General features: G+C 42.2%; 1 protein-coding gene across 3 annotated transcripts; it reads left to right on the top strand.

Moving 5' to 3' along the window:
• The first annotated feature begins 15 nt into the window (after nt 1–15).
• Nucleotides 16–27,169, top strand: LOC106585229 (scavenger receptor class F member 2). 3 transcript variants are annotated; one of them, XM_045706666.1, is made up of 11 exons: nt 16–940; nt 3,702–3,760; nt 5,701–5,802; nt 5,961–6,480; nt 7,645–7,863; nt 8,337–8,465; nt 10,836–10,939; nt 12,565–12,679; nt 13,100–13,224; nt 18,425–18,583; nt 23,540–27,169. In XM_045706666.1, exons 1-11 carry the CDS (start codon nt 831–833, stop codon nt 24,820–24,822), a joined length of 2,925 nt encoding a protein of 974 aa, XP_045562622.1. In that variant the 5' UTR covers nt 16–830; the 3' UTR covers nt 24,823–27,169. The 3 variants fall into 3 exon arrangements, with proteins under 3 accessions (XP_045562622.1, XP_014026697.1, XP_014026696.1); XM_014171222.2 differs by having other exon boundaries at nt 21–940; nt 13,127–13,224; nt 18,422–18,583; XM_014171221.2 differs by having other exon boundaries at nt 21–940; nt 18,422–18,583.
• The last annotated feature ends 23 nt before the right edge of the window (nt 27,170–27,192 follow it).

The following is a 27,192-nucleotide window of genomic DNA, read 5'->3' as shown; positions in this document are numbered from 1 at the left end:
GAACGAGACCTAGGCCTATATCATATGTGGCACACCCACTTTTGTATGTTGCTTATCGCCTCTTTTCTCTGAAAAGAAATCAACTGTGGCGCACGAAAAGTATGCTCACTTAACTCTGTGTAAGTAACTGCAGGCAAGGATAGAGTAACAAATCAGAAAGTGCCTGCCCCCCGCCACTCATGAGAGCGCAATAGAAAGAGAAGGCGACAAAACGTTATTAATCTTTGATTTAAAAAAAGAAAAGGGAATCTTTGCCTCGACCAGTCGAAAGATTTCGTTTGTACCTATGCCATAGCACTGTGCATAAAACAGAATATTTGTGGTCAAGTTATGGTTGGTGGCAATAAGCGGGTGCTTTTATTGTCGAAGGAGGATGCCCGTTGGATTCCGCTACTTTCCTGATGCCTCTTTCCTTCTTCCTTATTCTTCTGAAAATGTATGGGATAATGAATGGTTTAATATTACGAATCAGCAATGAAGGAAAGTAATCGTTCGAGGAGATCGAATTGCGTGTTCAAGTTTGGGTTTTATAACTTCTTTGGAACTGTGCTCTGTGTGGTTTGGTGTCGCTACACATTCTTTCAACTCTTGGGTACGTCGATGGCGTAGATGGCGCAGTGGTAAGCCTTTTCTCCCCAACTGGAACCTGGATCATTTCTCGAATACTTGGATAAAGCTTCTGAAGTTCCCACAATAACAAAACATTTTTTTTACCGCCGTGGATTATAAACGCAACCCTGGAGAGCAGAAGAATAGGAGCAATTGTCGTTTTCTGGAGAGGAGGAATGCGGAGAGAAAGAGGCATCTAGAAGGATGCTGTTTCTTGTAAAATGGAATTGAAGATCATTATTGAAGTTGTTGTGGTGGTTTGTTCATTTTTTTCTTTGAGTTTTAGCCAAGAACTCAATCCTAAAGGCAGGAATGTATGCAAATTACCAGGGTAAGTATAGCTGCACTGCGGACGCAGAATAACGGGCTTCTGTCGATAAAAAAAGAGTAGACTGCCTCTATCGTTCTCCATGCGATGCAACTAGTTACTAGGCTACTTGTTGATTATTCAGGTCAAATTCTGAACTATTGTACTTTGAGTATTGACTATTCACATTGCAAAAATGTGTTTTAGACTCGGGATTACTGGTTTCTCTTGCCCTCCACTACCTAAAAAAGTTCATTTTCGATATTGTGTAGGCTAGTTGGTCATAGTTCTTTTCATATGCACTCTCCTTACACAAGGAGGAGTCCATCTGAGGAGCAGCCATCCAGATGCTACCTACATCTGGAACCGTGGGTAATGTTCTATAATTTCACATAGGGGGCGCTTTCAGGCCCTATATATTTAGTGTCACTGGCCTGAAGTCGTGGCATCAGCTATATGGCTGAAAATAACCACACAAAATTGTATGGCTGCAGCTACCAGAAACAAAGGTTAAGTTGTAGACTGAACTTATAGACAGGGGGTGCATCAAGTTAGCATAAGCCTACATTTCTTATTCACCAGTAAAGCACCTTTACTATGCAGACTGAAAACCACATGTCAAAGGAGGGTTGGTGTAGGACCAGAGTGTGTGAAATCTGTTGACATTTTGGCATTCCATAACAGAGGTCATAGCCCTTCTGTGGTCTGGTATTATACACATTTAAATGACATTACAAGTAGACCCCTGGGCCCTGCCTGCGCCTATCCTTACCTTTCGTGTTAGAATGTAATAGAATGTGACTCAATAGACAATGGTGAGCATTTACAGTGTCTCACGGGGAAAACATGTTCCTTTGTTGTCAAAGTTGTTGCCCAAATGTCTATAGTTGGTTTGAAGGTCATTACTTTAACATTTAGCATCTCCGAGGAGAGTTAGTGCTTACTGTGAACTATTCTCAATCCTTTATCTTCAATGCAATCACACACGTTTACTGTTGGCCCCACTCTCAATTTAAAGTCTCTACCACAATCCTATTCTTAGTGTTTTTACTGGCTTGCATGATTTATTTTTTGCAGTGCACCACCCCTATCATTTTCTTTCATTTGTGCATTTTGTTTAATCTCTTTACTGGGTTCACTGCTCACAGGAAGAATTGAGGGAAGTAGTTGTTCATTTATCATTGCTGCTTAGCACTTCCTATCTGTGTCCACGTGTTACTAAATCAACTCGCTGACTGTAGGGGGGGCATTGACAACATTAACAACGTTGGTTCACACATCATTGTTTGTCAGTATTCAATGCATCATAAAGTACCATGGGAAAGTGAGAAGAAGAAAAAAAACATACAAATTGAGAAAAGTTGCTATCTGATTTTTTTCAGTGTTGAGAAACAAATATTATGTTGTTGAATGAAGTGTTAAGTACTAGAACTCTGTTCAAAGTGCCAAATGTAACAATCCTGTGGCCGATAAAGTTTAGGCTATTTTGAGTAACTAAAGACAAATGTGGGTCCTGCTTTGATAATGAGAGACCAATGTGAGTCCTGCTTTATCTCAAAACGTCACATTTGTTACACAATGAACATAATGTGTTCTTTTCCAGAGCTGTGATGGATTGAGCTGTATGTCAAAGGTCAGATGGGGTCATCTAAAATCGCAGACACCACTGACCACATTGGAAATGCTTCACTAAAAGGAGATTTGATTAATACCTTACAAACAGCTTCTTGTGAGGTATAAATGAACCAACACAGCTTTTTATCCATGTATTAGCTCATTCTTGCGTCTTTAGACCCAATCCAGAATAGTAGGCCTAAATAAGACCAGTATCCCTTAGACTCTCCCTCTGAGTGACAGACCCAGTTCTAAGACAAAACAGAGAGGCTGAGATAGTGTTTTTAACAAATGCCAGGTTTTAGAGGGGAAAAACAGCGCATGTGTGTGTCTGTGTGCACGTGTGCAAGCCCTGACTGAAGGCAGAATTCCGCCCCCAACACTTTAGAGGAAGTAAAAGTGTGGTGGGGGCCTCTGGGAGGTCAGTGGTGTGGGAGGAAGAAGAGAAGCATCTGTCCTTTCCTGACAGAGCAGTGTGGAGAGGAGAAGAGAGCAGAGTGGAGGGGATCTAGCTTTGCTTCAAACTAGACCGCCAAAGACTGCCTCTCTAAACTCACTCCTCACTCCTTCCTGGCTAGACGTGGGGTCATCTTTAAACAGTATTTGTGTTCTTTCTGATACCAAAGCTGTGCTTGATTGAGACTGACTGACACACTGATCAATGGGATAGTCCCAAAAGTGCAAAACATCACCCGTCAGTTACGCCTGGTAGGTTCAATCACACATTATTAAAGTATTTGAAAGAAAACATTGTTTTTGAACTGTGGTTGTAGCTAGCTAGCTATTTCTAGAGTTGCTCTTCTATAGTCTCCATGGGTTAGCACTTCAGAGGCTACTATTGTTCTGACTGTTGACTGCTGACAGGCCGGGCAGGAGAGGTCGAGTTGAAGGGGCTTTGGAGAGAAGGATGTTTATGTGAGAAGTGTGTTATTCATATTTACCCATTTCTTTGCACATGGAAAGCATATGGAGAAAGTCAGAACAAATGCTGCGCAGACGTTTAGTTTTCAGCGTTTGCCACATGAAGGACAAGTGTGAGGACTGAGGAGATGAAAGGATAGTAGTGGATGTGCAGGGTGGTGGCATGTTGTTATATTCCAGTGTCTGTTTAAGTTGCCTTGCTTATTTTCTTCCTATCTGACACACTCGTATTTCTTCTCCTCTCTGTCAGGTCACCAGGCTTTGTGTGCTGCAGCGGGTGGGGGCAGATAGGAGAGGAATGTTTGACACGTATGTATACAGCATATCAACATCATAGCACAGTATTTTCATATGTAGAGTTGAAGTCGGAAGTTTACATACACTTAGGTTGGAGTCATTAAAACTCGTTCTTCAACCACTCCACAAATTTCTTGTTAACAAACTATAGTTTTGGCAAGTTGGTTAGGACATCTACTTTGTGCATAACACAAGTACTTTTTCCAAAAACTGTTTACAGACAGATTATTTCACTTATAATTCACTGTATCACAATTCCAGTGAGTCAGAAGTTTATATACACTAAGTTGACTGTGCCCTTAAACAGCTTGGAAAATTCCTGAAAATGATGTCATGGCTTTAGAAGCTTCTGATAGGCTAATTGACATCATTTGAGTCAATTGGAGGTGTACCTGTGGATGTATGCCAAGGCCTACCTTCAAACTCAGTGCCTCTTTGCTTGACATCATGGGAAAATCAAAAGAAATCAGCCAAGACCTCAGAAAAACAATTGTAGACCTCCACAAGTCTGGTTCATCCTTGGAAGCAATTTCCAAACGCCTGAAGGTACCACTTTCATCTGTACAAACAATAGTACGCAAGTATAAACACCATGGGACTATGCAGCCGTCATACCGCTCAGGAAGGAGCATTCTGTACTTTGGTGCAAAAAGTGCAAATCAATCTTGTGAAGATGCTTGAGGAAACAGTTACAAAAGTATATATCCACAGTAAAACAAGTCCTATATCGACATAACCTGAAAGGCCGCTCAGCAAGGAAGAAGCCACTGCTCCAAAACCGCCATAAAAAAGTCAGACTACGGTTTGCAACTGCACATGGGGACAAAGATTGTACTTTTTGGAGAAATGTCCTCTGGTCTGATGAAACAAAAATAGAACTGTTTGGCCATAATGACCATCGTTATGTTTGGTGGAAAAAGGGGGAGGCTTGCAAGCCGAAGAACACCATCCCAACCGTGAAGCACGGGGGTGGCAGCATCATGTTATGGGGGTGCTTTGTTGTAGGAGGGAGTGGTGCACTTCACAAAATAGACGGCATCATGAGGGAGGAAAATTATGTGGATATATTGAATCAACATCCTTCCCTGTAGCTCAGTTGGTAGAGCATGGTGTTTGCAACGCCAGGGTTGTGGGTTCGGTTCCCACGGGGGGCCAGCACAGAAAAAAAAAAATGTATGAAATGTATGCATTCACTACTGTAAGTCGCTCTGGATAAGAGCGTCTGCTAAATGACTAAAATGTAAACATCTCAAGACATCAGTCAGGAAGTTAAAGCTTGGTCGAAAATGTGTCTTCCAAGGACAATGACCCCAAGCATATTTTAAGGACAATAAAGTCAATGTATTGGAGTGGCCACCACAAAGCCCTGACCTCAATCCTATAGAAAATGTGTGGGCAGAACTGAAAAGGCGTGTGCAAGCAAGGAGGCCTACAAACCTGACTCAGTTACACCAGCTCTATCAGGAGGAATGGGCCAAAATTAACCCAACTTATTGTGGAAGCTTGTAGAAGGCTTCCCGAAACGTTTGACCCAAGTTAAACAATTTAAAGGCAATGTTACCAAATACTAATTGAGTGAATGTAAACTTCTGACCCACTGGGAATTTAATGAAATAAATAAAAGCTGAAATAAATCATTCTCTACTATTATTCTGACATTTCACATTCTTAAAATTAAGTGGTGATCATAACTGACCTAAGAAAGGGAATTTTTGCTAGGATTAAATGTCAGGAATTGTGAAAAACTGAGTTTAAATTTATTTGGCTTAGGTGTATGTACATTTCTGACTTCAACTGTACATGTTTATATCACTTAGGGCCTTTTTCCTGGACAGAGATTAAGCTTAGTCCTGGACAAAAAAATGATTTCAATGGAGGTTCTCGGTTTGGTGAAACCAGCCCTCAATGTTTAATATGTGGACATGTAGTGATTCAGTACATCCTCCCCCTAGCTCTCTGTGAAGGTAACTTCACCTGTAAGGAAAATGAGGTATGCGTTAGGCCCAATGAATGCCGCTGTCGCCATGGATACTTCGGAGCCAGTTGTGATACAAGTAAGCACCTTATTTTTCGGACACATCTCACACGTCCTGTCCTAAAACATCAGAAACGACATATTCACCTAGATATAAGGCATCAAAGAAATGTTTGTGTAATGCTTATGATGTTCTCACCATAATATCCTGATATTACTTCATCCCTCCTTTCTCAGAGTGCCCCACCCAGTTCTGGGGCCCAGACTGCAAGGGCAAGTGCCAATGCTTTCCGAACGGCCAGTGTGATGATGTGACGGGCAAGTGCACGTGCAACCCTAACCGCTGGGGGCCCAACTGCGAGAAGCCCTGCCTCTGCCAGAAGGGCAAGTGTGACCAGGACACAGGCACATGCACTTGCCAATATGGCTTCTGGGGCCCTCAGTGTGCAAACAACTGCTACTGCAGTCTCAACTCTGTGTGTGACCAGAACACAGGAAGGTGTAACTGTAGTCCAGGCTGGTCGGGGAGGAATTGTGCCATCCAGTGTAACTGTAATAACTCTCCATGCGAGCAGTTTACGGGTCGTTGCCAGTGCCGGGAGAGACTGTGGGGCCCCCGGTGCGAGAGGTATTGTCAGTGTATCCATGGGAAGTGCAACCAGGCAGATGGCTCATGTACCTGCACACCGGGGTACCGGGGGAAGTTCTGCAGGGAACCGTGTCCCGCAGGTTTCTACGGACAGAACTGCAGGAACAGGTGAGGAACCACTGGAGAACATTACTCTGTGTCATTATAACCGAAAATAAGACATTTTTCATGATAGTGTAGCAGATGGGAAACTGAAATGCCGTGGATTCTTATTAACAGGGCTTTCTCTTAATTTTATTCCGAGGATCTTAATGTTAATGTTTTCTTTCTGATACGTATTATATTGTGGTTTTGGAGTTTTGATTGAGCTCCAGCTGATAACCCATAACATATCTTAAAATACTTGTCCAGTGTTTACAGATTTCTAGAAAATATGACCTATAAATAATTACTATATGAGTGAAATGTTGATTATTAAGTATTTTAAAAATCTGCTTTTCTGTGTTGGAATGGTGTGGTCGTACCCCAACAACAGAATGGTGTGGGCGTATACCGGTCATAAAAATTATTCATGCGAGTATAGTATTTAAAAAAATGTTTTATTTAACCTTTATTTATCTAGGCAAGTCAGTTAAGAACAAATTCTTATTTACAATGACAGCCTACACCGGCAATGCTGGGCCAATTGTGTGCCACCCTATGGGACTCCCAATAACAGCCAGTTGTGATACAGCCTGGATTTTAACCAGTGTCTGTAGTGACACCTCTAATACCGAGATGCAGTGCCTTAGACCGCTGTGCCACTCAGGAGCCCAGGAAGAGTCAACAGCATTATTTGGGTATGAATTAACAGAATATTAACTTTTAAAAGTGAGATTTTCACTGGACAGTTACTTTAAACATGATCGGTAAAAGTGTACTGTGGAATTGGTATTCACTGTTCCTCATAATAATCATCCAATATGCTGAAGCCATTCAGGTTAAGTAATTTACCTTGCTCAAAGTCTACAGAACTCATGTATAACATGAGCTGCTACATAGCCACTTTCCCACATTTCTCTGACGTCTATGTCATAGATGTTATAAGAAAAGGCAGTATGGAGGTGTAACATTTCTACAGGCTCCTGGAAATGTATATACAGGGACCGCTAAATTGTGTAGATACCAACACAAAGATTCGCTATAAAAATGTTACCAAATAGTCTTGCTGTCAATAGGCCAGGCCAAAAGTAGTGCACCATAGGGAATATTATGTTAATATGGTGCCATTTCCAAGGCAAATGTTTCATCCACCATCTTGATGCCCTCTCTCCCTTCATGTCCCGACTCCAGGTGTGGCCACTGTAAAGGCCAGCAGCCCTGTAAGATAACAGAGGGGAGGTGTGTGACCTGTGAGAGGGGCTGGAACGGGACCAAGTGTGATCAGATGTGCCTGCCAGGCTTCTTCGGAGAGAACTGCCTGGATGTGTGTCCCCCGTGTAAAGATGGTCACTTCTGCAACCGCATCGACGGAAAGTGCTCCCACTGCAACCCCGGCTGGATCGGGGACAGGTGAGAGAACACTCACTTGGAATGGAAACAGAAACACACGTACACACACATAAACACTTTTTTTTGCTTCTACCTGGTAGTTTATTGCACTCACCTGGTGTCCCAGGTCTGAATCAGTCCCAGATTCGAAGGAGAGGATGAAAACTAGGAGTGTTTTGGCCCCTCCAGGACCGACATTGAACAGCCCTGCTCTAGTACAACACTTGAAAACATAACTTCAAACAAAGACTTACAGTTATGCTAATATACACTTGAATACAAAGCTAGAGAAAATGTCAATTGTTGTCTACTCTTCAGCATGTCAAAATGTAATTTACATAGATACTGCATTATAATTACTATTTCAAATACCTGAACTTGTACTGGCACAGGCTTTCATGTTATGCTAATAGTTCTGAGACATGACTCACAGCTGATGTGACAATGACCATAATAAACAACATTCATTCCTGTTTTGTCTCCCTGGTCGGTAGGTGTGAGGTGCGCTGTCCCAACGGGACTTATGGGGATAACTGTGAGAATGACTGCAGCCACTGTTTTAACGGCGTTTGTCACATTGCTACCGGAGAGTGCCTGTGTGAGCCGGGATTTTACGGGACCTAGTGAGTCAGACCTTTCACCAAAACATCTTAATGTTTACGCTTCCCTTCATGGCTACAATACCCAGAGAGCAGTGGCGGTCGGTGCCATTTAAGATGAGGGAGGACAAAACAAATTTTTTTTTTTAATGAACATGGCCTCATTTCTATTGCAGCATATTGGATGAGTGTCATTCATACTCCATTCACTCAGCTCATTGTAACATTGACAGGTTTAGGCTACTACATGATACTATTTTAACGGTGTCTGTCACATTGCAACCGGAGAGTGCCTGTGTGACCTGGGATTTTACGGGACCTAGTAAGTCAGACCTCTCACCAAAACATCTTAATGTTTACGCTTCCCTTCACGGCTACAATACCCAGAGATCAGTGGCGGTCGGTGCCATTTAAGATGAGGAAGGACAATTTAAAAAAAATATGAGCATGGCCTTATTTCTATTACAGCATATTGGATGACTGTCATTCATATTCCATTCACCCAGCGTAATGTAACATCGATAGGTTTAGGCTACTACATGATACTAACATTTTCCCTATACCCATCATGAGGTTGCTACAACCTAGCCTATGAATGAAAGTTTACAATGTAGGTGCAAAAGTCGAGAGAAATTTGAGCAAGCAAGGTGACAGACATTGACACATTCAATACCGCCTTGCACAGTCTTGACTGCATCTAGCTGATCAAGGGTGTAATCATTAGTCAAACACTTGCAAACAAGAATTTCTATTGGACAAATTCCGGTATGTTTATTCCCGTTTAATTCTGTTTGTTTTCATTTAAGAAACGTTTTTCAACAGAATCGGTGAAATGAATACACCCCTGATCACACGCAAACACAGTTCACTTTCATAGCAGCCACATAAAACAGGATGATCGATTTGAGCTTTGGATTATTCCTTCTCGCATTTACGCCCTCTCCACCACTCACCTTTTCCCTTTGCTTGTGGACTTCAGTGCACAACACATTAGCTGTCTGTGACTAGGCAAAAAAAACTTTCCAAGCCAAACCTTCATATCATAACCGCTAACCGCTACACACAGTCTACATCGCTGTCACCATTATTAGCTACCGTCAAGTCAACAATGTAGGCTGGTGACAACGATGTAGGCTGTGTAGTTGTTAGCGGTTATGATATGACGGTTTGGCTTGGAAAGCTAATGTGTTGTGCATTGAAGTCCACAAACTTCAGTGCACAAATAATGCATTAGTAAACCCGCTACAATCATGCAGTACAGTGTACAGTTAGCAAGCAGTTTACCAGTTACACCGCCAGGCCCCGGTGGCAATAAATTAATAAAACCAAAAGCTTACCTTGACTTGGAAGAGTTCCAGTGTTGCATAGCCATAACCAGATAGGTAACATAGCATCCCTCTCTTTTTGAGCCAGGGTGTTTGAGTAGGCTAAACTAGCAAGCTGTATTTTACTAGCTAAGTAAGTGAAAGTGAAATAAATACTAAATATAGCTAGCTCCTTCACTCTCTCTTTCTCTCTTGCTACTCCTTCATTTATGAAGAAATTCATTTGTAAAAAACTGTTCAACTATTGTCTTTCTCTCTCTTTGAGTCAACTACTCACCACATGTTATGCACTGCAGTGCTAGCTAGCTGTAGCTTATGCTTTCAGTATTAGATTCATTCTCTGATCCTTTGATTGGGTGGACAGCATGTCAATTCATGCTGCAAGAGCTCTGATAGGTTGGAGGACATCCTCCGGAAGTTGTCATAATTACTGTGTAAGTCTATGGAAGGGGGTGAGAACCACAAGCCTCCTATGTTTTGTATTGAATGTACCCAGAGGAGGATGGAAACTTGCTGTCCTCCGGCGACACCATTTTGCCAGTCTACAGAGTGTTGCTAAGGCTACTGTAGACCTTCATTGCAAAACAATGTTCTTTAATAAATTATTTGGTGACGTGAATATATTTATTATAGTTTTATCTAAAAATAATAACTTTTTAAATGTTTCACTATTCTTATTTTTATCAAATTCACCTAGAGGGATGGTCCTCCCCTTCCTCCTCTCATGCTTCACTGCCAGAAAGAGTGTCCAACATGTCATGTTTTCTCTCTACTGTTTTTTCCACTCATCCGTGCTTCACGCTAGAGTTTCCTGTCTACTTGACTAGATCAGGAAACACTTTAGACCCCTAGCATATCTCTAGAACCCTGCTCAGGTCATATATTCAGGAAAAACTCCTGGCTGTACTCATTGCTTATTCAGTCAGTACAGGGAAGTAGTCAGTATTATATTGTCATTATCCGTTTTTTTTTTTTACTGTCTTTGAATCCCTGTGCCACTGTCTATTTAATTGTATGTTTCTCACATGGACACAGTAACTAAGTTGTTAGTGTCTTCTCTTTCTTCTAGCTGCAATATGACGTGTCAGATGGGTCAGTATGGAGTGAACTGTGCCCAGACCTGCTCCTGTCACGACAAGAACTGCAACCCAATGTCTGGGGCCTGCAACCTACGTAAGGAAACCAACCCACTCTCTTTCCTTAGTCACACATACATGTGCATGAAAAACACACACACACACACACACACACACACACACACACACACACACACACACACACACAGAGACACATATACACTCTGCAACCTATGTAAGGGAACCACTCTCTTTATTACCTCATTCACTTCTACAGATCTGGGTGAATGTTAGGTCACTGTTTTTGAAGTCAGCCACGCTGCAAGACCTAAAATGTAGATGTAAAAAGGCATTCTTAGCAGAGTACTTGCGGCGTCAAACCCTGGTGCTTCTAGTGATAAAGACATTTTTATAAGAAGAAAGGCACAACATAAAGAAAACACACCCCTGCATGAAACCATAGGGAACATATCAAATGGGTGCACTGCACATGAAGGTCCCAAACCCCTTGCTTGAACTGTTTGTCTAAATAGCCAGTTGATAGCGGTGACAGAGACAAGTTCATCCTAAATGGCACCCTATTCCCTATATTATGTACTACTTTTGACCAGAGCCCTATGGGGGAGACAATGAGCACTAGCACACATGTCGATTCAGGTCAATGTAGTAGTTGAGCCTAACGGTGTTTCCAGACTGCCTGGTGTCCTTTTTTTACTTTGTGTTTGTTGGCCCTGTTCCTGTCCTGCTGGAGAGAGAGAAAAGAGGAAGAGAGAACTGGAGGAAGAAAAGAGAAGGGATGGAGGGAGGAGAGCAGCTTGAGGAAACAGGGTTACCAAATGGACATGTTGGGAAGCAGTGATGATGTCACAGGTCAGGCCTTTGGGCTCTGCCAGGCTAGTCCCTTCCTTTTTCCAGCTGTGAACACAAGAGGCCTTACACGCCACACCCAGGCCACACTTCCATTCATCCACAGCCTCTGACAGAAGAGGGGCGTAGAGGGCCAGGGGCCAGCAGTATTTATCTATCTGCTAACTTATAGGTTATCTCACTGATGGCGTCATCTGGCTGCACAGTGCATGTATACTGTGGAAATTAAAGGTGCGTCTGAAATGGCATCCTATTCCATATGCAGTGCACTGCTTTTGATTAGGGCCCATAAGGCTCTGGTTAACAGTATAGTGCTCTATGTAGGGAATAGTGTGCCATTTCAGTCACACCCTGAGAGATGCTTATGCAACAGATGGACTGCTGTTCTGTTTAAGTGTATCCAGTGTAGAAAGGGAGGGGTGCTAATAAATCATCAATGAATTATGGCGGTATAGGGAGTGTAGTAGAGGGAGTGAGAGAAAAGTGAAAAGATGGGGTTTGACAGATATTTCAGAAGTAGAATCCACATCAGGAGATAGATAATGCGGGTGGCGATTTAATAGATGGAAGTCAATTTGTCTGTTCCACATTGTCGATAATTTGGATATCTCTATCTCTTCAATGCCCACTTTAATGATTGGCCTACAGTATTTCCACAGTGTGGAGGGTCAACACAGTGCAGGACAGATTGAATTTCAGCTCCAGAGTTCTGGTTCTAGGAGTTCAGGGAGTTCTGACAGAGAGTAACATTAGTTGACACCAGATATATTATACAAATGGCTCTTGTTGGCACTAGCAGTCTGCACCAGTGTGGCACACCCAAAAATCCCTGCTTGTGTCTGTCTGCTGTTTCAGAGCCCAACCAGCGGATGGGCGTGATCGCGGCAGGAACCCTGGTCTCTTTTCTGCTCATTGTCCTCCTCTCGCTGCTTTGCTGCTGCTGCCTCTGCCGAAATAAAGATGACCACAAGTGAGTGACAGACACGGGCCTGGTGTAGGGCGAGGGATGGGATGGGTTGGAAGGGAAGAGTGGGCCATTTGCCTTCCTTGCTAGTAGCTCATGCAGATGGCTCTATCCTTTTAAATAGCTTTTTGCCCTTTTGTCTTATATCTGGGTCCTTGTTATAAGTTACAATAAGGGCCTAAAGTCTTTCCTGGTTAGTTCACATGGTAAGGAAGAACGGCAGGCCCTGCATATCGTTTGTAGCCAAATCAAAAATGGGTCAGTATGATATTGTGTGTGGTCTTTTTTTCTTCATGTGGCCCATGAAATGTTGCTTGTACTGCAAGCGTGTCAATACAGATGAACATTACCCACATTTGAATCAGTTTGTGGTGTTTCGTAATTTAGTATGTTTTCCATGGAGTCACCCCTCCCTCTTTCCCTCAGTCCTGACCAAGACAACTCTACCAACAGCAAAAAAGCCAAGCGGATCCTGTGTGGAAGATTCAGCCGAATCAGCACCAAACTCCCCCAGATCCCACTGAGACGACAGAAGCTGCCCAAAGTAGTCGGTAAGCCCCAATCCCTCCTCCCCATAGTCTACCGCCTCAACCATGCCAAGACAGAGCCTGCATCCTAAATGGCATCCTATTCACTAAATAATGCAACTCTTTTGACCAGAGCCCTATGGGCCCTAGTTAAAAGTAGTTTACTATATAGGGAATAGAAGGTGTCATTCAGGATGCAGCTACAGCCACTTTCTTCAATACGATACTCTCTAGTTTGTTTGTGTATATGCTCCATGCGTCTCCGGATGATCCCATAGTTTCTGTGTCATAATCATTGCAAGCCTCTTTAACTCTTCAGCAAGAGGGAGAGAGCGTTTTCATTTTACCTTTGCTCTGTGATACTTCTCTCTGCGACTCTCTGTGGAGTGGTTTTCAGACAATGAATAGGGTTGAAAAGTGTACTGCGGCTGCCAAATGGGTATGGGGTTTCATCTGAGAGGAATGCACTGGTTGCAGGGCTTATTATTCTTGGCACCCTTAAATACCATGTGTTCATATTATTACAACCCTAAACAGGCCCTTCTCTTTTTTCTCTCTCTTTTCTTTACTCATTTCCCTCCTTCCCTACTTCCTAAGAAAGTGAGTTGAGTTCCTACTCTGCTGGGCTGAAGGCAGTGTTATTAAGAGAGAATGGGTCAGTGTGGTGCTCGGGAGGTCTGAGTGGTGTTGAGTGATACTTTATCAAAGGCTACTCTGTTTGTGTCAACGTGGATGGGAGAGTAGCTCCTGTCTGTCTGTGTGGAGGGAGGGAGAGAAGGAAGTGGAGGAAGGTCTCGTGGTCTGGGATAGGATTGTCTGTCAGGACCCATCTCAAGTCAGCTTAAAGGACATTACACATTGCCTACATACTGAAGAACGCTCCTTTGTCTACCCAGATGCCTTCTGGAATCTCTAGAAATTTCAAACACGGCCACATTCTGTGCCGTTCTGCTTTGGCTCTGCTATGTAGGAGTTAAATTGAATCATGGCTATCTAGACTGGTTCTGAATGCATGGATGGAATAGCTCTGACAGTGCTCTGACTAAATTTTGGAATTAAGAAATGCCCTATTTGTGGGATATATTGTAGTTACCTTTACCAATTAAGATCAGTGATGGGGAAGGAGTTAAAAAGCGGTGACCTTGTTTCTCTCCTCTTTTACAACGAGTAGCATGTTCTTCTCCACTTCTTTAGCTGATTATTTCAGCTCGCAGCTGTCTTCATTGTGCCTGCGTAGAAACACACACTGGAACAGTATTGTCTTTGTCATCTAGTGTCATGGGACATTAAGATCATTTTGCACAAACACCCTCAAAGTTTACTGAAACTTATAAACAATCCGCCAGAGGCAACAGAAATGGCATTTTGTTAAAAGTCTATGCGTATGACCTTTCAAACAAACAAGCCCTTTCATTATTTTGTGCACAAAGCATATCGTGCCATGTCTGGGTTGCGATCAAGCAAATCAAGGAGAACAAACTACCACTTTGGGAATTTGGAAAGAGTAGAATATAGAGTTTTTGGTTCAAACCAAAACCAATTCTCTCTAAGTTTTCCTCCCTCACATTCAACAATACATGACAACACACAGCTATAAAATGACTGACTGAATTTAAGAATATACTTTGGAGTCCTTCTCCCAGTGTTATAGACTCTCTTCTTCATAAGGAGAGATAAACTGGTCAGCTTCTCTCTCTCTCTCTCTCTCTCTCTCTCTCTTTCTCTCTCTCTCCCTCCATCTCGAGAGCCCGGACGCTCTGCTCTGCTTTGCTTTCCTCATTGCCTGCCCACAGAAGCGTGGCCTGCCTGCCAGCGTTTTGAAACTCTACCCTCCCTGGGGCGCCGTCAGTCCCTTCAACATTCCACAGGAGGCCCACTGGACTCGAAACAGGAAGTGGCCAAATTTACCCCAGCCCGTGTCAGACCTATGATTTACCCACACTGTGGTCAACACACTACAACAGATGTGGCAAGACAAAAGGAAAGATGAAAAAGGGGAGGAATTGGAGGGAGGAAGAAAACCTTTATGCTGTCTTTACACAAACACTCACCCATTCCAAGACAAACGTAAAGAGAAACAGAGGGAGGAGGAACAGGAGGAAGATGAAGAGGAGGGGGAGGAGGAGGGAGGAAGAAAATATTTATGGTGTCTTTACCCAAATGCTCACCCAATCCAAGACAAATGTAAAGAGAAACAGAGGGAGGAGGAATAGGAGGAGAGGAGGAAGAGGAGGAAGAAAACATTTGCTCTGTCTTTTGCATAGCTCATATAGCTCCTCCGCTCCTTCATGCATAAACGTTCTCCCATCCCCCCTCCTCTTCTAAAACCTCCACACTGCTTATAGTTTGTCATTCCATTCTAAGCATATTTATTCCACGCCCTATACTATAGTTAGCTATCTCACGCTCGGCTGGCTGCCTTCCCCCATTTCCATTCCGTAGTCCTCTGTGTGTGTGCGTGTGTGTCACAAATGGTACCCTATTCACTATACTGTATAGTGCACTACTTTTGGCCTCTGGTCAAAAGTAGTACACTATAATATAGGGGATAGGGTGCCATTTGGGATGCAGTTGCATGTCCGAATGCTTCCCTGTGAAAAGTGATGTGGAGCGGGACCACCTGCTCCAGTGTAGCTGGCCTCACAGGCAGCTATGATAGGCCTGTACAGCTGGGGTTCATCAGAAATGCACAGTTGTCTAATGGACTCTGTAGGCTGAGCTTTGGGCTTTCGCTGTTGTCCCGTCTCGCCCCGAAGAATCCATCCGGCTCCAGACTTTTAGTCTGGTGTGAACATTCAAGCACAGCAGTTGTTCACTGTATCATGAAAGAGAATGTATGGAATAAAGAGCCAGTTGGTTAGTCGGTCAATTGAGGTTACTTACAGTAGGCCCTATGCTATACCTATTGGACACTGCATCAGTCCTGAGTAATATAGTCTAGCACAGACAATGGTTAAGTCAACTGGGACATTCTGCTATTGTACCTCCATGGCATTGGAGTCGTCTGGTCATTATACTCTAGCATAGCAGGGCTGTTACAATAGTCATGAAGTGCATACCTTCCAAACAGAAAGTCTGCCATTTATTTATGTATCTACTTTATTGAATTTGAACAAAATAATTTTCAGCTGGAAGAAAAGCTGCTATGAAAGAATTGTCATGGCCTTTCTTTTCTGTGTCCGTGGATAAATATTTGGATGGGCACTGTTTATATTATATTGTTTCTAACGGCTGCCATTGCTACAATCCAACGAATCTACATCAAGTCAATTTCCTCCATTTAATCCCATCCCCATGGCGGTATTATGTAGAATTTCAACAATATCTGAACAATATTGGGATGTCACCAGATATAATGCCTGGAACAATTTCAGAAGTACGGAAAATAGTCACTTTCTGCTTGACTCTGCAGTATGCAGGATATCCTCATAGTACCCACCATTTTCAGTGGAAATTCCCACCAAAATAGAAAGTCCCCTTGCGTCAATCTAATTAACAAAATGAAAAGAATCCCATCAAAATCCATCTGTTCAACCTCTGAGGTTAACCGCTATCCACCTATGTCACTGTTTGTCAGACCTGGAGACCAGTCTTCTCACGAAAATGTACAGTATGTAGTGTCTGAAAGGTTTAGCTTACAAACTAATATGGAAAAGATGAGACTCTCACGAACAAGATGGTGTGGTCCATTTTGCTCTATGACATCCACATAGGACTTGTCTGAATTTGGTACCGCCGATGTGCCATATTCTGTCTGTAGCATCCAAACCGTACAGACTAATATCACCACTCTATGGAAAGACGAGACTCCCACAAACACGATGATGTTCTCCCTTTTGTTCTACGACCCCCACAAGTGTTACAGGACTCACAGGACTGAAGGTAACCCCATACTGGTTAAAACAATTCGTTTTGTTTTAACTGGGGGGATATATATGTGTAAAAATATATATATAAAAATCCAGAGCTTTCGTATATCTCCTAAATATAGGACAGACACTTCAAAATCCAATTCCTAATGATACATTTTTAGACTGTCTGTATTGCCAAGAAAATCTGATACCTACAGGGGTCCTAAAATTCTAAAATCTAAAAGCTAAATGAGCCATGGTATGACATCTTAAAACAATTCCATATGTTAGCTTAGTACACCCCCCCCTCCCCCCCCAAACCCCAAGGCTTAGTTAACAAGTGCTGTGAGAATAATAAAATAATGCTGCTTTTTCATTTACACATCTCCTGGTACTCATTTAGCTGTAGCTGTACCACACCTGGTTGTGTTGGTGTTAGCAGAGGTCAGTTGTTTTACAATTTGGGAGATGACATCCATGCCACAACGTTCATACTATAAACTCATAACACAATAAGGACCACAATGGAAATACGTTGTAAAACTTTTTTGATTTATCCTCAATGATTTTAAATGCAGTAAATCCACTTGTGTGGCTGAATTGTGTTTAAAATGGTCAAATAAATCATGTCAAATACATAGAGAGTTGGAGGGGAACTTCCAGCCAAGAGAGGGTTTAGTTTTAGCTTAGCGTTAGCGGAGAACAAACGGATGGGCTCATGTGTCCTCCAGTAGAGGGGGGAGGGTGTAAATTGAGGTATCTGATGTGGTTAGTGTCCAGTTAACGCCCAGTCACACACACACACACACACACACACACACACACACACACACACACACACACACACACACACACACACACACAGTCAGTCCTCGGGCCAGTTGGGGAAAGGAGAGGAGGAACCACAGACATCCCACGAACACAGCTGTCCCCAGACTGAAGGGTCAGCAGAATACATCAACATCTAAAGAGGAGGGAGGGAGGGAGGGAGGTAGGGAGGGAGGGAGGGAGGGAGGGAGGGAGGGAGGGAGGAGGGAGGGAGGGAGGGAGGGAAAGTACCTACATTTAGGAAATGGAGCATTCTCTGTCTATTGGAATGATAACTAAAGGAAAACTCGAACTTATTTCTCAGTAAATAGCAGTTTGTTCAAGGAATGTAGAAGCATGAAGATTGTCACAAAAAAATGTAAATCAACATGAAACACTATTGAAACATTCTAGATAACTCAAGCCAGACTGTACCGTGCCTGACAACATCAACACACTCCACAACATCTCTGTCGATCTGTTGTTCTTGTAAGGTAGTCCTGTCAATCTACTTCTCTCTGACCCCTGCTTCTCTGTGTTTGTTTTCTCTCCCTGTCCTCCAGTAGCCCACCACGACCCGGAGAACACATTCAACTGCAGCTTCATCGAGCCCCCCTCTGTAGCTGAGCAGCCCTGCCCCTCCTCCTGGTCCTCCCAGGAGTCCTTCGATTCCTTCGAGGAGGAACCCAGCGATGATGGCCCCGTATACTGTGTACCCCATGAAGGTGAGTCATTACACACACACACACACACACACACACACACAGAGAGAGACACACGGACGGACACAAACGACGACGGACCTGTCTAAACAATGTGTGCCCCATGAAGGTGAGTCATCAGGAAAGAACAATAAACACTGTGATTAGCCACAGCTACTCCACAAATAAACACATCCAGGCACGTACGGATGCATGCACATACACACGAACACACACAAATATTTGAACATACACACACATGGAGTGGGATTTGTTTGTCACATAGTGTAAAGGAAGAATACGTACTAGGATGACTGGGCACTGAGTCACACACTTTTGCAAAGTTAATTAGAGAGATATGATAGTTAGTTATCCTTACCATGTGCCATCGAGCCCAGTCCCTTGTGTTGATGTGAAACAATAAACAGGAAATATAATGGTAAAGTCATCCAATTCATGAATCTCTCCTTGTAGTTTGGTGGAAAGCATTATGGCTATCAGTTTATATATTATTTCGTTTAGACACCCCCGTGAGTTTATTGTTTTTGGAGGCCTCAAAATGTCTTGATATTATTCAAGAAGATAAATATGATGTACACTCATTCTAAATAATGTGAACATGCCTCACAAAAGCATCCTTTATCCCTGATGATGCACTAATACTGTATATGAAGATTTTAATTAAACACCGCTATACAGGGCCTTCGGAAAGTATTCAGACCCCTTGACTTTTTCCACATTGTGTTACGTTACAGCCTGGTTCTAAAATGGATTAAATAAATAAAAATCATCAGAAACTGACAGCCATTACACCATAATGACAAAGCAAAAATTGTTTTTTTGATTTTTTTGCAAATATTTTCAGACCCTTTGCTATGAGACTTGAAATTGAGCTCATCCTTGAGATATTTCTACAACTTGACTGGAGTCCACCTGTGGTAAATGCAATTGATTGAACATGATTTGGAAAGGCACACACCTGTCTGTATGGGGTCCCAAGAACACAATGGCCTCCATCATTCTTAAATGGAAGATGGTTGGAACCACCAAGACTCTTCCTACAGGTAGCCACCCGGACAAACTGAGCAATCGGGGGAGAAGGGCCTTGGTCAGGGAGGTGACCAAGAACCCAATGGTCTCTCTTACAGACATCAAGAGTTCCTCTGTGGAGATGGGACAACCTTCCAGAAGGACAACCGTCTCTGCAGCACTCCACCAATCAGGCTTTTATGGTAGAGTGGCCAGACGGAAGCCACTCCTCAGTAAAAGACTCTCAGACCATGAGAAACAAGATTCTCTGGTCTGATGAAACCAAGATTGAACTCTTTGGCCTGAATGCCAAGCATCACGTCTGGAGGAAACTTGGCACCATCCCTATGGTGAAGCATGCTGGTGTCAGCATCATGCTGGGGGGATGTTTTCAGCGGCAGGGACTGGGAGACTAGTCAGGATCAAGGCAAAGATGAACGGAGCAAAGTACACAGAGATCCTTGATGAAAACCTGCTCCAGAGCACTCAGGACCTCAGACTGGGGTGAAGGTTTACCTACCTTCTAACAACCTGTTTTTGCTTTGCCATCATGGGGTATTGTGTGTAGATTGATGAGGGGAAAAAAATATTTTTTACATTTTAGAATAACACTGTAACCTAACAAAATGTGGAAAAAGTCAAGGGGTTTAAATACTTTCCGAAGGCACTGCATATCTATTTTCAGAAATGTTGGTAAATTAGCTCTTGACGCGCTGATCCCGTAACCGGGATCAACATCCAGCGAAAAATCAGAGCGCCATATTCATAACCAAATCTAATAAATTCTGTTTCTCAAACATAGGACTATTTTACACCGTTTTATAGATACACTTCTCCTGAATCGAACCACGTTGTCCGATTTCAAAAAGGCTTTACAGCGAAAGCAAAACATTACATTATGTTAGGAGAGTACATCGACACAATAGCCACACCGCCATTTTACGACCAACCACATGCATCACAAATAACCAAAACACAGCTAAATGAAGCACTAACCTTTGACAATCTTCATCAGATGACACTCCTAGGACATCATGTTACACAATACATGCATTCTTTTGTTCGATAAAGTTCATATTTATATATAAAAACAGCATTTTACATCGGCGCGTGATGTTCAGAAAATGTTTTCCCTCAAATGCTTCCGGTGAAGCAGCGCTACAATTTACAAAATTACTATTCGAAAACATTGGTAAAATATAATATTGTCATTCAAAGAATTATAGATTAACATCTCGTGAATGCAACCGCATTGCCAGATTTAAAAATAACTTTACTGGGAAATCACACTTTGCAATAAACGAGGTGCTATGCTCAGAAAAATAGGCTAGGCGATACAGGTTAGCGCCATCTTGGAACCATCTAAAATCAAATATACTATTGTAAATATTCCCTTACCTTTGATTATCTTCATCAGAAGGCACTTCCAGAAATCCCAGGTCCACAACAAATGTAGTTTTGTTCGAAAAAGTTAATAATTTTTGTCCCAATAGCTCCTTCTTGTTAGCGCATTCCAAAGGCTACTCATAATGTACGAAGCGAGCGGGACTTGTCGTCACGAATGTGCAATTTTTTTTTATTTACGTTCATTCAAACATGTCAAACGTTGTATAACATAAATCTTTAGGGCCTTTTTCAATCAGAATCAATAATATTGAATAATATTCAAGGCGGACGATTGCATTGTCTTACTAAACGTTTCGGAACGAGAGAGTACCCACGGGCATGTGTGTCATAGTAGTAATGGCCCTCCCTCTATGACACACTTTCCAGGCCTCTCGTTCGGTCAGTTTTTACAGGAGAAGACTCAAACCACTTTGTAAAGACTGTTGACATCTAGTGGAAGCCTTAGGAAGTGCTAAATGAATCCTACCTCACGGTGTGTTTCATAGCCAAAGGCTTGAAAGTGATTCCACAAATCAGATTTCCACTTCCTGTTAGGATTTGTCTCAGGGTTTTGACTGCCATATGAGTTCTGTTATACTCACAGACACCATTCAAACAGTTTTAGAAACTTTAGAGTGTTTTCTATCCAAATCTACTAATTATATGCATATCCTAGCTTCTGAGTTTGAGTAGGAGGCCGTTTAAAATGGGCACATATTTCTTTCAAAATTCGCAATAGCTCCCCCTGTCCTTAACGTGCGTCAAGAGGTTTAAAGAAATTATGAAAGTGTTTTTTCACTATCTAATAATGGCAATAACAGATGTATTTGTTTAAAATCTATTACTTGATGGATTAATTTCAGAGAGACAAATAACCATGTTTTTTGCAAAATGCTGTATTTCCACCTCACTTTCAGATAAATAATTAGTACTGCTAGGTTTTACACAGTCAAATGTATTCAGTAGAGTCATATGAGATCTGTATGTAAAACATTTACTTTTGACATTTTAGTCATTTCGCAGATGCTCTTGTCTAGAGCGACTTACAGTAAGTGCATTCATCTAAAGATAGCTAGGTGAGACAACCACATATCTCAGTCAAATATACAGGATATGAACATACCATTCCTGTTAAACAATGGATATATATAGCGTCTTGAACAGTGGTGTAGTGGTGCCTGGAGAAGTGTGTTTCCTATAATTTTGCCTACATTTTTCCAAATTGCACCCTGTGTGAAACATTATATTAGAAACAGTGACATACACTCTGAATGAACTAAAATGATAAATCCCATATTGGTCTTTCACAATCAGGCCAACCCAAGCAGTACTGTTCAGTAGGCTAATACTATTGAAACAGATAAACTGAGTCAGAAATTCACAGGTTTCAGATTCTCCGCCATTTTTTCTGGCTTTCTTTCTCAAAGTCACACTTTGTTTTTCTTCAGAAAAACAACTAAAAAGTCCATAACAATGCACATCAGGAAACCACTTTTGAGGTCTGGTAAAAATCTAATAAATTGTGATTTTTTGATGGTAGCTACCCTGTAATTCAAGTATGCAGGTACCTAGCACTATTGTTTGATTAGCTGTGTTTCTGTAGCACATGATATGGAGTTTGCAAAAGAAATGGCTACTGGATTGATGCAAATAATCATCATGATATCATTCTGACATATAGGCATGCGCTACTTTGTAGCTAGTTAACATTTAATAGAGAAGGTTTTTCAGAAAGCCTTTCCATCTACCAGAAGACAGTTAGGCCTATCATTAGCATCACTATATTTTTCCTGTTCCTTAATTGTTTGAAATCCGGACGTTTTACTTAATATTATGAGGCATGTCTTACCTTGATTCAAAGTAGCCTAAAGACAAAATCCCACCATAGAAATGTGGAGGCAATTATTTTTATAATGGTTTTCTTTCAACTTTCTTTCATTATCTAGCAGCCAAAGACATTATCCTAATCATATTAGCAACCCATGATAATTGTTGCATCTTTAAATTCCACCTCTTTCTAACGGATATTTCCATCTCTGTATTTCACTCTCTGGCCATGAAACCGCTTGCATGTGCAGTGCGTACTTCAGAACGGTGTTTTCCCGCAAATTGCATTTTGTAACATTCACGCACTGCCATGTGTACAATGCTGCGCCTAAAATGTGAACAAATAATAATTTATCGACATTTGAAGCAAAACATTCCAATCTGTTCTATCAGCCCTATTAATTGATACTGCTTATACCTCTGCTACACTACTTTGATACCTATCAGTGGGAATTAAGAAGTGAGTATAGGCAATGCCCACTGAAAAATAAGTGGGTATACGGCGTATACCCGCACCTACACCACTGGTCTTAAATACAAAATCTGAGAACAGTAATATTTTACACACACATGAAGGTACTCATAAGCGATCATTTCTGATTAAATAAAAAAAAGAAAAAAATGTGTGGATATAGTGTTTTGGAAATAAACTTCATATTCTGACCACCTACGTATGATAAACATTACCATCCAAACTAAACCTGACTCTCATCAATCATATATCTTACTGTCCCATAGAGTCACTGAATGAGAGTAAGGAGAAGCCAGCAGCTGAGAAGCCATCCGCAGCAGCTGTGCCCAGTGAAGACGATGCAGGGGAGTACACCTCTCTGAAAGACACCAGCGCTACCAGTACCACCACCAACAAGCCTCAGGCTGGGGACGGGAGCGAAGCAACCCTGCTCAAGTCCTCCGACAGCGAGGGCTCCACCAGCGGCTCTGAGTCGGCCATCGGGGCCCTCTATGCTCGCATTGCACGCCTCTCCAAGAACTCCAAGGACGAAGAGGATGGGGGTGGCAGCACAGTTACAATAGAGGTCAAAGGTAATGGCAAGCCACCTTCCCCGGGATGGAAGACCACCACCAAACCACGCCCGCCAGACCCCTCCACCAAACCGAAGGTGTCGTGGATCCATGGGAACACCGGGGGTACCACACCCCAGGTGGAGCAGCTGAACCAGGGGGGTAAGGGGCTGACAGTGCCCAAGGAAAGGACGACCAGGAGCTCCAGCGACAGCTCAGCCAAGAGCGAAGAGAGGCAGAGGCTGAAGGAGACGTCCAAGGAGAAGAAGAACCAGGAGGGGAAGGGGACGGAGGTCAATGGTTCCCCCATCAAACACAAGGCCCACCGGCTGGGAAGGTCCAGGGAGGATATTAACCACATGGAGCACATAAATGGAGTGGTGCAGAACGCTCTCAAGAAGATCGGTAACTTCCACAACTCCAACTCTGACAAGAAGGTGGCCGAGAAGGCAGCCGCTTTGGAGAACCCCAAGGAGCCGCCCAAGAGCCCCAAAGTGATCCACCCACACATGAACTCCGAGGCTGCCACACTCCTGGCAGCCCAGCTCAAAGAGAAGACGCAGAGCATCAACCGGAATGAGGGCACTGGCCTGGTAAAGACCAACGGCCTGCCCACCCCAGCCTTCCGGGACCGAGGAGACCGGGAGAAGCCCACTCCTCCGCAGAAGGCCAAGCGGACCACTCCGGCCACCCCAGGCCACCAGGGCTCCAACAAGCCTCTGCTGCCCACCACCACCAGCCTCCAGAAGATGGTGGGTGTGGGGGTCCCCACAACGGACCCAGCCACCCCCGAGGTTGCCCCCAAGAGCCCGGAGAAGCAGGACTTGAACGGCTCCAGGGTGGGAGAGGGTGGTGGTGGAGCAGTGGACGTCACGCCAAAGAAGACCCCCATCAAAAAGCCTCCCAGAAAGAGAGGCAAGGAAGGGACATTGGATACTGCTCTGGAAACTAAGACACCAACAAAGACAGCAATTATGCCACCGCAGATAATCAAATAGACCATTTGTTACTCCAATACCTATTGACCAGGGTTTTTTATTGTTACTCACACATATGACAATGGGGAATTAATTACTTTTCTTCCAAAGGAGACATGCAAAAGGACTTGGTGGTTTTTCATGAAAGGAATTTATTATGTGTGTGTGTGTGTGTGTGTGTGTGTGTTGTGTGTCCAGGACCAGTGGAAAGTAAGTAGAACTTTGTTTAAACTGTGGTTCTTCTCATTGGTGTGGGAGTGTGTTTGTATTATATTGAACTCATATACCTGCAATGTATCAGTTTTCCACTTCAAAGCCGGACATAACTGTGGCAGTGGGAGAGTTCTGACAGCGGCAAACAATCATCTTCTATTTTCTTCCATCTATACTATATCTCTCCAATGCCCACCACTATATTTATATAGGAATTTCCAACAATATTTGTAATTTAAAATGTTTTTCCTCAACATTGTATGTGATACAACAATAGAAATGTAATCTATGCAAAGTGAGGTCTCAAGTTGAAACAAGGTACTGAGAATACAAATATAGTATTTGTCTGTTTGATTTAAATTAGCCAGTTTCAATAAGGAACACTCCATAAAGGAGATTGAGTTATTTGTATCTTTTTTTGTTGCTATGTTGTCCACAATCTAATGTTTTAGCTGAAGTACAGTACGTTTGTTCCACAGTTTTGTCAGTCACAGTTTATTGACAATGAAATGAGTAATCAATGCAAACTTTTAAGGAAGCACTTGTTGTCATTCCCCTCCCATCAGAGCAATAGCCCTGTATTCTGATGGCACGCACTATATTACCTGGATATGCTGTAAAAGCAGCTAAAAAAAGCTAAGGTTATGTTCTTTCGTCGGGCCTATTGAACAGCTAGTGTACATGTCTTAGTCTTAGATTCTTTCCCACTCAATAGTTTTCAGCCTGATTCTTACGCACTAATAAATGTGGGTAGGCAATGTTCCTTATACCAAATGCTTCTGTGCATTGTTTCTGCAGCCATTGTTTTCTAAGAAGCACATAGAGACAAATGTATTGCCACTAGGTCTTTGGCCACTAGAAACAGTCTGTGAGAGGCATTGGCTTATCTGGTATTTCTCATCATAATGTTGTTTATAAAGGTTGAAGTCATGTTTGAATTCCACATCCACAGGGAACGTAACAGATTAAATATTATACTTACATTTTGATACTTCAATCATTCTTTACCAGTATATTAATCATCCACCTACCTAACAGACAATCTAGTCATGTTACATTAGAAGGTTACTTTTTCTTAACTTGAATTCCAGTGTGGCTAATTAGCTGAATAATGCTAGCTAATTAAAGCTAATTGGTTAAAGAGGCCTTATTGAATCAAGGGTAACACTTACCCCGAAAGGGATGTATTGTTTAATCAACATTTCATATTGTATTAAGTTTTACTGGTTTTATACATATGAGGATTACTACATTACAAGAGGAGGATCGTAGAAAAGAGTATGGAATATAAATACAACACTTCATTAAAAAACAATTAATCAATCTGCATAATATAAGGTAGTACAAAAGTGGCAGTGGTTCAGGCTGTGGATTCAGACTTACTGAAAATTCAACAGTTTTCAGAGCTATTTGATAATGCTTATGATTGTTTTGGTGCCTTTGATGTTTTCATTTTTTTATGGTACAGCCAGCCTACTCTTTACCAGTGTTCTTTTTCTACACGTGAAGGTGTTTTTGTATCAGTATAATTGTATATGTGTGTAAGCTGCGCTTATATGAATTATTTTGCTACTTATTTTTGTTTGTGTCAATGAACTGGCTTTCATGTTACATTTGATTGTTTGTGTCAGGCTCTCTGCAGCCACAGTATGAGTATGTACTTTGTAAAGTTGCCTTTGGCTTCTGTCAATGTTATTGTTTGTTTAACACTTAACTGCATGAAGCAGAGTGAAACTTATCTGGCATTAATAGCTACACAGGAATCTATAGCCTACTCTCTTTATCTTATCGACTTTCCCAATTGCTATAATTTTGTCCATAGGAAATATCAAAACTTCAAAGGATTATACAGGATGTGCATTATTGTGTTACCACTGTTATTAAGTACTAAAACCATATGAGCTGTGTGATTATAAAGTGCCAATTTAAGCAAGCAGAAAACACATCTTTTTATATCTGACTGACTGGCCTCTGCCTGCTTTCACAGGCTACAGTACATATTTGTAAGCAGGGCCTCATAACGCTGCAGAAACATTATCAGCGATATGGTATATTTGTTTGTTTGTCTGATCTGATTTTCAGTTGTTTATTGTCGTTGAATTTGTTTTATTTTTTTTTATTTACTTCTTTGAAATAAAAGCGATACATGTAGCTATATGGACATTCTCACCTCTCACA

Source organism: Salmo salar, chromosome ssa24 (genome assembly GCF_905237065.1).
Source record: "Salmo salar chromosome ssa24, Ssal_v3.1, whole genome shotgun sequence".
Taxonomy (NCBI): Eukaryota; Metazoa; Chordata; class Actinopteri; order Salmoniformes; family Salmonidae; genus Salmo; species Salmo salar.
This window is presented reverse-complemented; position numbering and strand designations above follow the sequence as displayed.